This window comes from Cavia porcellus, unplaced genomic scaffold, assembly GCF_034190915.1.
Source record: "Cavia porcellus strain 051 isolate PalLab524CR breed Dunkin Hartley unplaced genomic scaffold, mCavPor4.1 scaffold_1, whole genome shotgun sequence".
NCBI classification, from domain to species: Eukaryota; Metazoa; Chordata; class Mammalia; order Rodentia; family Caviidae; genus Cavia; species Cavia porcellus.
Window position 1 is genome coordinate 59096063 of NW_026947484.1, and position 10994 is coordinate 59107056.

The 10994-nt window shown below is 46.8% G+C and overlaps 1 protein-coding gene across 8 annotated transcripts in view; it reads right to left on the reverse strand.

The window, feature by feature from the left end:
- The window catches only part of Myo5a (myosin VA), a 155233-nt gene that overhangs the window by 87150 nt on the left and 57089 nt on the right, over positions 1-10994 (reverse strand). For 7 of the 8 annotated variants that reach the window (XR_010047556.1, XR_010047555.1, XM_013154616.3 and 4 more), the window contains exons 3-5: positions 8402-8573; positions 6163-6307; positions 10-166 (exon numbers count right to left, since the gene is read on the reverse strand). Coding sequence is in view for 6 of the 8 variants with exons in the window: in XM_013154616.3 (XP_013010070.1) it covers positions 10-166; positions 6163-6307; positions 8402-8573 (474 nt within the window). In the remaining 2 variants the exon portion in view is untranslated. Of the gene's footprint in view, positions 1-9; positions 167-867; positions 1019-6162; positions 6308-8401; positions 8574-10994 lie in introns of those variants that run through there. The other variant, XM_063248871.1, reaches the window with a different exon arrangement.

Genomic DNA, 10994 nt, shown 5'->3' on the forward strand with positions numbered 1-10994 from the left:
CCACCTTACCTCCATGATGGGGTTGGAGGCCAGGACCTTCTCCTCAACATTGGCCTCGCTCGCAGAGCCACTCACAGTGGCGAAGTAGCGCATGGCATACTTGGCAGAGACCGTTTTTCCTGCCCCAGATTCTCCACTCACGATGATGGACTGATTCCGTTCATCTCTGCAAAACAAAGACCGGTCACAGCCACTCTGCCCACTCCAGGCTCCCCTCAGCAGCGTCTCCCTCCTTGCTCACTGTGTGGTGCGGGCAGCTCCTGCTGCTTACACACTCAACAGTGTGGGCAGAAGTATGAGGTTCCTGACACGAATAACTGCTTACAAACTGGACACAGTGGGGCATTCCTTTAATCCAACTCCCCGGGAAGCTGAGGCAGGAGGTCACAAGTTTGAGGCCAGCCTAGGAAATCTGGTGACTCAGTGAGACGCTGTTTCCAAATAATAAATAATAAAAGGGCCAGGGACGTAGCTGAACAGTAGGCAGCTTGCTTAGCATGTGCCAGCTCTAGATTTGACCCCGACATAGAGGGAGAAGGAAAAAGGGAGGGGAAGGAGTGGCAGGAGAAGGAATGGCTCGTTCGGAAGGGCCAAGCTTGCATATGTGACCCTTGGCTTCATGGGATGCCTTGAACGTCACCTCTTCCTCTGAATTTTAGGCTGAAATGGACACAGTATGTACCGTGCCCGCAGTTCAGCTGCAGCCAGAATCAGGGAAAGAATTACCTTCATGAACCAAGCTGCCACTCTACTTAGCGCCTCTGCTCATTCGTGCCTGGTTTGAAAATAAATTGCTCTAATGAAACAGTTCTCATTTTGATGTGAATATCCTTTTAAAACATCCTCAGAATTTAACTTTTTCAGTACCTCAGCCGAAGGTCAGTATCCGCAGTCTGGATTACCCTCCGTGACACATTCAGAAGAGGCAAGGCAGGGGAAGTAGAAGAACTGAGATGTGCAATGCAGGCATGCCAGCATCCCATGAGGCATGGCATCGCCATGACTGCCTTCTGCCTGATTCCAAGGAGATCAGTGCCGTGAATGCACCCCATGTGACAGCGACAGTGACGAATTTCTCCCAACACCCCTTCCCACCGCAAATAGGAGGCTAGAGAAAACAAAGCTCAATGGAAACCACTGTCCTCCTCTGTATGGCTTTCAAAAACCTATTTCAGATCTTCATGACAAAATATGTTGTCTAAAAACTCCTACAGAAGCTCCCTTCTCCTTCTCCTGTGACATGGGGAATAACAGAAAAGGCCACGGAGTTAAGGCTTGTTCAAAGAAATCACAGTGATCTGTGCGCACATGCGCGTGCGCACACACACATACCCCAATGTGGGGCACACAGCAGAGGCACATCTGCTTTTCCAGAATCCACACAACCCAGCGATTTTAAGGGACATTACTGCTGCTTCTGTTTCTGTGGTGTTCTGGGCTCCCAGCTTCTGACCACAGGAAGCAGTATCCTTCAATAGTGAAGCTGAGGAGTCCAGATCCCACCTGCTGCAGTGGGTAATGCCCCCACAGGCCCATGTTCTGGGCACAGCCTCCAGCATGGGCACTGCTGGGTGGCGGAGGAAGAAGTGGGTCCTGGTGTGCAGCACCTTCCCCCGTGCACAGGCTGTCACAGTGAACAGCTTTTGCTCTGCACTTCTGCAGGGACCTGCTGCCCTGTCACAGCCCCAAACAGGTGACTGACGGACAGAACCCTCCACACTGGGGCCAAAATAGACCTTGGCTCCTCTGGAACTACCTCAGGCTTTCTCTGCAATGGAAAGATGACCAACACCTGGCCTCTTGGGGTCACAGTTTTTTCAGAGCCTCAGGTTCCTCCAATGCTAAAGCACAGTGATCTAAAATTCAAACTGACTCTGGGTTGACTTTCACAGGTTTGCAGGCACATAGGACAGGACAGGCCACACATACTCAGGTGGGCTTGAACAGCTTCACTGAGCTAGCAATACTTGTCCTCTAGGGGGTCCCCAAATAAAAAGGGAGTCAAAACAATTGAAGAAGAAGCTACAGGGAGAAAAGTGTAAAACAATTCATTGTTTGTTTTTCTTGGAGGGGTGTTTGAGATTGAAACTCAGGGGCCTGGCCCACCGACATCTTCAACTCCCTTGTTTGCCTTTAAGAGGAGGAAACAAATCTTTGCAGAGCCAGTACAATGCAGTCTTTAAAAATGTATTTCAGTTTAGGGAGAGGGCTTAGCTCAGCGGCACAAGTGCCTGCCTGGCAAGAGCAAGGTCATGAGTTTGATCCCTAGTACCAAAAAAAGAAGGAAGGAAGGAAGGAAGGAAGGAAGGAAGGAAGGAAGGAGAAGGAAGGAAGGAAGGAAGGAAGGAAGGAAAGAAAGAAAGAAAGAAAAAGAAAAGCAGACAAGAGTAGGACGACTGGTGTGAGGGCGCTGAGTAGAGACAGGGAAGGAGAAGGCAACATATGTGAACAGCACAAGGAAAGAGCGAGCAGAGCGCAAGAATACAAAATACCAGCCACACAATCTCTTAGGTCCCAAGGGCCTGCACTGATGATGGTGCCTTCCTGACAGGCAGTCCTCTCAGGGCCTTGGCTGCAGCCCCAGCTGGCCCGGGTCAAGCGTGAGCTGTCGCACCTGTCTCAGTCAGCGGTGTTTCCAGGGCTCTACTGGGAACTCAGAGCTCTACGTCTGTGAATTTCACTCATTCAGCAAACACAAAGAGCAGCTAACCATTCTGGGGAGATCTAAGATTCTAGCCTGGCCAGCCTACCCAGGAAGACAGAGAGGTTCACAATTATGAAACCACGGGGCATAACCCACACGAAGAGCCCTGCCAGGACACTGGGACAGCTTAGAGGAAGGACTTGGGACCAGGTGACAGCCGGAGGGTACAGCAGGAAAGGCTTTCTCTTCCATGGTGACTGGGAGAAAACCACCTTGCATGGCAAGAAGGAAACTAGGCAGAGGGACCTGGCACGGTGGGAAAACACAACTGCAGGGCAGTACAGCCACTGTGGGAGGACAAAAGAGAAAGAAACTACACCATAGCCCATTCCCCTGTATGGTCACTCAGGAGCTTCACACATTTGGTCTGTCCAGTCCTTCTCTATACATATAAAGTTTATCCAGAGTTCTACTTTCTAGATTTTCCTTTGAGATTTTATCCTTTTAAAAAATATAATCTCTAGTTTTTCAAGGTCATACTATTACTATATCCTCCCAGACAATCAACTTGTCCTTCTTAAGGGTGCCCATTTGGGTGCCCTTCTTAATGAGTGTTACTTTGGCAAGGCATGTGGCAAAATGCAACCAACCAATGCTTTAACACCAAAGCTTAGGTAAGAGAGAACTATCAGCTGCAGTGTGAGAAGTCACTGGCAAGAACATGAAGCAGGAATGTAAAAAGAAAAGCAGACGCTGCGGCCACAGAGCTCCCCTGGGGAAGTCAAGTGAGCTACTCTTGGGAGTTACTTTCCAAGGAGCATGTTCCGAGAGGGCAGGAGCCACGGGCCCCGGGGACGCTGCTGCTGCTGGACATGTGCCTGCCTGAGAAGGACACTAGTGCGGCTCTGCTGTGAGGAATGATGCCGACTATCACTGCGACCGTGAAGGGCCAAACTGGAGCCCACCCTGCAGCAATGTCCTCCACTCGGGAAGGAGAGCCCAGCCTCAGAGCCCAAAGCACTCCCACGTAGCCAGCCTCAATTCTGTCCTGTACAGCACGCAGGAAGTATTCGCCAGTTCCTACCTGCACAGTATGTCCAGAACCCACCCCTCCTCACCATCTCCACGCATGTCCTCAACTAGTGACTACTTCCTGCTCGGGCCACTTCATGACCACCTAACCACTGTCCTGGCCTCGCCTTGGACTCAGTTATCATTCTGATTTCTGGAAATTCTTTTGTTATGATTTCATAGTTATAGAAAATGACAAAAATAGCAAACTGAATTCCTGCACATGTTTTTCCAGATTAACTGTCCATCTGCATTATTAAATTCTAATTCCAATATTTTCTGAAATGTTTGCGTGTAAGCTACAAAACTAACTCTTACATTTTTTCAACTGTATTTCCTACAAATCCAGATACCCTCTCATATACCATGCTGATTAAAATCAGGAAATGTAATATAGATACCACACTGTTCTTATTTATGATCTGTAGTTCTTTTTTTCTCTATGAGGGTTTAAGTCACGGCCTCGCACGTGCTAGGCAAGAGCAGGTGCTCTATTACTGAGCTACTGCACACCTGCCAGCGAGCTACAGGAACAGCACTGGGAAGAAGCTTTTTTTTTTTTTTTTGAGATGGGGCTTCACCTCATTGTCCATGCTGGGCTCAAACTTTCGATCTTTCTGCCTCAGCTCCCAGAGGACTAGGATTGCAGTGTATCGTATTTTGAGACACAGTGATGCTAAATTGCCCAGGCTAGCCTTGAACTTACAGTCTTACTCAGTCTCCCACAGCACTGGGGTTGCAATTATACCCCTCCACACCCAGTTCCCAATCATAATCCAGCCACATCCATCTTTGGCACTGTCCACAGAGAGCGCACTCACCGACAGGTGGCAAACTGTGTGTTACTTTTTACCCGTTACTGCGTTTTCCTTTGTGGAGCAGGAATTTTGCCTACTTTGTCTAATGTGTTTCTGCTACCTCTGTATCTGGCACCAAGCCTGGGCTTCGTGTCTGCTAAAGAAAGCGCTGCAGAACAATAGCCACTCGCACCTCCCTGAAAACATGAGAGGCTCTAGGGCCGGGGTAATGTGAGAGACCAGGACTCACATCTGGAAAAGACAACACCTCTGCTGGGCAAGAACGCAGTGAGAAACGATTCCACAGCCAGTATGGACTCCGACTGTAAGCCTAAGCTGACACAGCCTATCAGTGTGTTGCAGCAGACCCTACAGGGACAGATTTACTCATATGAATGGCACACAAATGTCATAAGTGAGTGACACAGATTTTAAAACTGCCTGGAAAAGAAAACTGCACAAAGCCAAAAGACAGACTTTAGTTAAGAAATCACATGGAAGCCAGGCGTAATTCCATCACTCAGGAGGCTACAGCAGGAAGACTGTTGAGAGTTTGAAGCCAGCCAGGGCCACAGAGTAAGCTCAAGGCCAGCCTGATTCACACAGAAAGATCCTGCCTCAAAGAAAAGAAATCACAGTGAGTGACTGAGCAACAAGAGGTAACTGGCTGGGGAGGGAGGGGTGGGACAGGAAATCAAGGAAAATCTGACCACACCAACACACTACAAGCTATACCTTCCTGTGTAAAAACTGCATTTGAGCCCAGCCTAGACAACCTGGCAAGACCCTGCCCCAAAACAAGACATAAAAAGCGGTCTGGGGATGTAGCTGAATGTGAAGGCCATGGGTTCAATCCCCAGTACTCCCCACAGGTACACAAAGGACAGAACACCACGGTGACATCCATTATGCTATGCAATCAGTATGCATTAATACTGGGAAGGGCATAATGGCCTTATGGGCTCTTTCATGCATAACCCTAAAACTCTTTCATACATGGGTCTTACATACTCTGAGTACGTATGGAGAAGAGAAGTAAAAATCTCTGCAACACAAGTTTCCCCCTTAAGTTGCTGGAGGATTTCCCATATCACATTCTAACATGCCAGGTTCTGCTTTGTATGCTAGAGAAATGAGTCCAATATGTGCCATTCTTCTACGCATTCACTGTTTTACATTATACTGTATGACACTCTGAAGACCACAGTCTGGTCTTAAGGATGTTCACTTCCTCTAGTTCTCCATCCTCTAATATTAGGGCCCTGTGGTTAACGTCAAGCTGTCTCAGGCTGCCCAGCACCTCTGATGCCCTATCATATATATCACCACCAGATTCACTTCGCCTTAGCTTTCATTCTCTAGCTCAAAGTTTCCTTTTCACTATGTTACCCTCCTGTCTGCAAAATATAACATCTGGCCTTGTCTGGTCAGAGGCTCAGGATGAGATTCCAAAGGCAGTTTTTTTAAAAAACCATGCCATCTGTTCATAAATGTGAGATTCTCAATAACAATCCAGGCCATCTGAGAGCAACTGCTCAAGGCTGCTTATTTAGTAAAGCTTACAAATTGCCCTACATGTTAAAATATCCATGACTCAACAGAGAAGAATGTGTCACAGGAGATGAAGCAACAAAGCACGCTCCCACCAACCTGGCCATCTGCTTGTAAGCTTCTTCTGCCACTGCAAAGATGTGTGGGTCCATGTCACCCATGTTCTGCCCACTGTATGCGTTGATGATATCTTCTCCATAAATAGGCAGCTGCTCATAGGGGTTTATAGCCACCAGGACTATACCTGGGGGAAGGGGACAAAACAGAAAGGAGTCAAGGAGTGCCTATGGGAATATCAAAAGAGGCAAACCAAGGTTCGCCATTAGCACACAACTTCATCTCAGTTTAGCTGACATTAAACTAATAAACTGTCACACACACAACACACAGCACAGCTTTTGTCTCTGAACTCATTGTACAAAGTCCTGACCAAAGCACCATTTAACACTGGAAAAGGCCCATAACGGTGGTACAACCTGTGTGCCCCATGCTCAGGAAGGTGAGCAGGAGGGTCACCACAAGCTCAAGGCTAGCCTGTGCTCCCCATGCTCTGTAAGGTGAGCAGGAGGGTCACCACAAGCTCAAGGCCAGTCTGTGCTCCCCACGCTCAGGAAGGTGAGCAGGAGAGTCACCACAACCTCAAGGCCAGCCTGTGCTACCCAGTGAGACCCTGTCTCAAGACAAACCAATCAAACAAACAACAACCAAAAAAAACCTGGAGGACAATGTGGAAAGAATTTTAAATATTTTCATTAACATTTAATTTAAAAGCCATAATTCTAGAAAATTATTCAAATGAAATCATCACAGTTCATGCAAAGGATTATTTTTACAAAGATGTCTGTCATAATGGTATTCATAAGAATGAATAGACACGGAAACAGAATCTGTACGCAGCTATATGCTGTTATAGAAACATGACAGACTGAGGTGCCACCAGAAGACACTTCCAAGGGTGTCCAAACACCACAGGAAGGTGCGACACAGCACCACACACAAGCCACGTACAAGCCTGACACCTGTAATCCAGGTATCCGGAGTAGGAGGGCCACAATTTCGAGGCAGCCTTGGCAACTTAGCAAAACTTTATCTCCAACACATTTTAAGACCATACAGAAACTGATATCATCTATATATTTGCTTAAAGTATCTAACACATACAAAAAGAAAGGGTGTGTGTTAGTACAACACTTGTTATTTTTGGTAGCAAATTATACAGTTATTTTCTTTCTTAATCCTTTTCTGCATTTCCTTAAATTTTATAGTAGGCATATGTACTACTTTACTAAAGTTGTTCACAAAGTATGTTTCAGCGCCAACTATATTTTGAGTCTTTTTTAAGTGCTGGTTTCATAACAGAAAACAAAAAAGACAGGTCTTTACTCACATGGGGCTTATATTCTAACGGGAAATTCAAACAGTAAGGTAAGTAAGAAATATATAAGCTGTGACTGAAAACTATAAACATTTAAATTAAAAGAAATCATAGTAAAAGACACATTGCCATTGAGCCCCATCAAAATCCTGCCTGCACTCTGTACACATTCATCCCAACTTGTGAGCCTCCTGCCTCAGCCTTCCAGAATTCTGCAATTACAGGAGTGCATAACACGCCCAGCTAAAGAAAACTGAAAACTGAGAAAAATATTCATTTAGTAATGAAAAAGAAAAGTCAGCACAAATGATGTACATTCTTTTGGGAAGAAAAAGAGGCTGCTGTTTCTCAAAATGGGGCAGTAATTATGGACTGAAGAGCACTGATGGTATCGCAAGCAAATAAATGCAGATGGAAATGAACAGAAAGGCAGATCTGAGCTTCAGAGAGAGAGCGACTAGCAAAAGAAAGATGCCAGAGAAGGAAAAGAGCCAGAGACAAGAAGGACACAAAGAAGGAGAGAGAGAGAGAGCACGAGAAGCAGAGACAGGGAAGGGAACCCAACACAGGTGCCAACATAGCTTCAGCTCACAGCAGCGTGGCCCACAGGGGCCTGGCAGCAGAGCCGAGGGGATGCCTGGGCGCCATCGGCCCCCTGCCTGGGTGCCAAGGAGAAAGGGGACTTATGTGCCACTGCAGCTCGCACCGAAGGTCAGTCCTGGGCACCTGCCCTCCACGCGCTGTCTCTAAGCTGAACGCAAGGCTGAGTCTGACCTCGAGTCCACATAGGTTTCTGTGGGGACCCCAGTCAGGCCAGCTTGCTTTGTTCTGGGAAGGAGGACGCAAACTCAGAGCCTTCTGAGCGCTCCAGGCAGCTTGGGCATTGAGGAAACCCAAGCATAGCCTGCTCTTCCCGGGCCCCTCATCTCTAGGCTCCCGCTCTGCGACAGCCATGCCACTCACCACAGTACGTGTAGATGAGTTTGGAGTCAATGAAGCGGACCCGGAGGTTGTGGAGCACCGCAGGCTCGTGCAGGTAGCTGAGGGCCGTGAGGTCATTCTCACCCACCAGGATGTCAGGGTTGCGCAGGTGAGGCAGCTCCTTGGTCTTTGGATCCAGACGGTATTCCAGGTCCTAAAAGACAAGGCAGCACTGCAGCCGCCACAACTCCAGACAGACAGGACGCGCTGGGGCTGTGCTGACCGACCACTCGTACCTGTTGCTCGGCTGTCAGTCACGTAACTGTACACATTACCTTACCTTCACATAACAGAGAGGTTAGAGCCGAGGCCTTTCTTATCCCAGATGCTTTTAGGGTTTAAATGAGTGTTCTCTCAGACTTCCTAGGCAGTGTGAGAGAGGCTAAGGGCTAGACTCCGACTGGGTGAGGTGGAGCATCCTGTAATTCAGTATCCTGGGAGGCTGAGGCAGAAGGACCACAAGCCTAGCCCGAACAACTTAGTGACTCAGCAAGACCCTCTCTCCAAATAAAATCAGGGCCGGGATGTACTTCAGAGTAAAGGCTCTGGATTCAATGCCTCATATGGCCAAAAAGAAAACGGACAGACTCCAGGGTCAGACTGACCTGAGTCCAAGCCCTAATACTGGTATTCACTCTTTACATGGTCTCCTGCATGTTATGTACACTAAACACTTTGTTTGTAAATGGAATGAAAGACTAGCCCACAAAGCTGTGGCACACATTGGAAGAGGCAATGCTGGGCATGTGGAGAAGTCCTCAGAAACTCCTGAACCCACAGAGGCTCAACAATCCCCTGAAACATGAATGTTTTGTATGAGTGTGTGCACGTACACGTGGGTACACTTACAGGCATGAGTGTGAACTATTTTGGAAACACATTTCATATCTTTCATTAGATTCTGATAAAACATTAAGATGTGCTATGCATTTAAAATCACAGGAACATGGCTTTATAACATAGTCAATCACAGAAATTGTCACCCAACTATGTATTAAGGCAACAGCAAAGGGCAAATTTAAAAAAATAAAATATTTATTTATATTGTTTTCACTTTGGGGGATGGTTTTTGCTATACGGTCTAGGACCATCTTGAACTCATTCATGGCTGGCCTCACACTCAGCAATTCTCCCGCCTCAGCCTCCTGAATGTTGGGATTACAGATATGTGCTCCCATAAAGTGCGATGTGATGGTAGAGAGGGGCATGTTAGTTTGTGAAAAGCCAGTTCTGCTGGTACTGAAGATGCGCACCACAGTGGTCAACCTCTGGAACTTTCAATGATAACCAACAGCTGGCTGGGCACGCGTGCTGTAGGTTTGCCACCACTGATATATACAAAGATCAAATGTTCGGATCAGGATTGAAGAGCAGAATGTGCGTGCCCCGGACACTTCCTGTGCCTGTTCGCTGCTCTGAGGCCCTCCTTGTGGGCTGCCTGGCCCCGACCCTTACACGCCAGTGTGCCACTGCCCACTGTCACTCTGGCTCCAAACGAGTGCTTCCATTCCCTCCCTCGCTCACCTTTGTGTTCACTTACTATGTTTATCCCGGGCAACATGGAAATACAGAGTCAAAGCTGAGTGACAGGAGCACCCTGGCTTCCCTGGTCTAGCCCCATGGGTGTCAGCCAGGTAGAGACTCCAGGGTGGCAGGAACAACCCAGAACTGTGTCTTCACTAGACGATGGGGTTCTCACAGGGTCTGAGAGGAGGAGTTGGAAATGGGGTAGAGAAAAAACCAATGCTGGGATCCTTCTAAGATACTTAGATCCCAGGGATGCCTCAGCCATGCATCCAATCTATCTCAAAACCTTGGCTGGGCGTGATGGCACACGCCTGTAATTCCAGCACTCAGAAGGCTGAGGCAGGAGGGCCACAGTGAGTTCAAAGCCAGCTTTAAGTATACAGCAAAACCCTGTCTCAAAACAACACAAAATCTTTAGGAAATTTTCCTTTATGGAATTAGCTTTCAAGTAGATATAAGCTATTTCTCTGTAATCACTGGACATTATCAAACAAATGTTCTTTTCTAATAGTGAAAAAGCCACGTGCTTCTCTATTTTACTCTAGGACTCTACAAGACTATAGTTTCTAAAAGGAAAATGACCCTTGGATAGTTGGTAGATCTGTAATGTCTATCCTTCTTGCTGTCTCCTATTTCAAAAATCTGCTTTTATGAAGTGCTCATGTCATTTTATTTCTGGATTTTTAAAAAAAGTTCAAGATTAATAAAACATAGACAGGGGCTGGGGATTTAGCTCAGCGGCATAAGTGCCTGCCGTGCAAGCAGGCGGTCATGAGTTCGATCCCCGGTACCGATAAAAAGGAAAAAGACAAAATAATAATAATAATAATAATAATAATAATAATAATAAAAATAAAACATAGACAAAGTACTTTGGCAAATTGCTAGCTTCTATGGATATGGATCACCAATTTGAAATAACTTTATGTGTGTAACAAATAAGTAAATATATTGTATACAAGGAAAGTAAAAAGATTTACTAATAAAGGAAGAATAACAGACTTAACTTTGTAGTGCTGAGTATGTTAGACAACAGAAAAGGAATTAC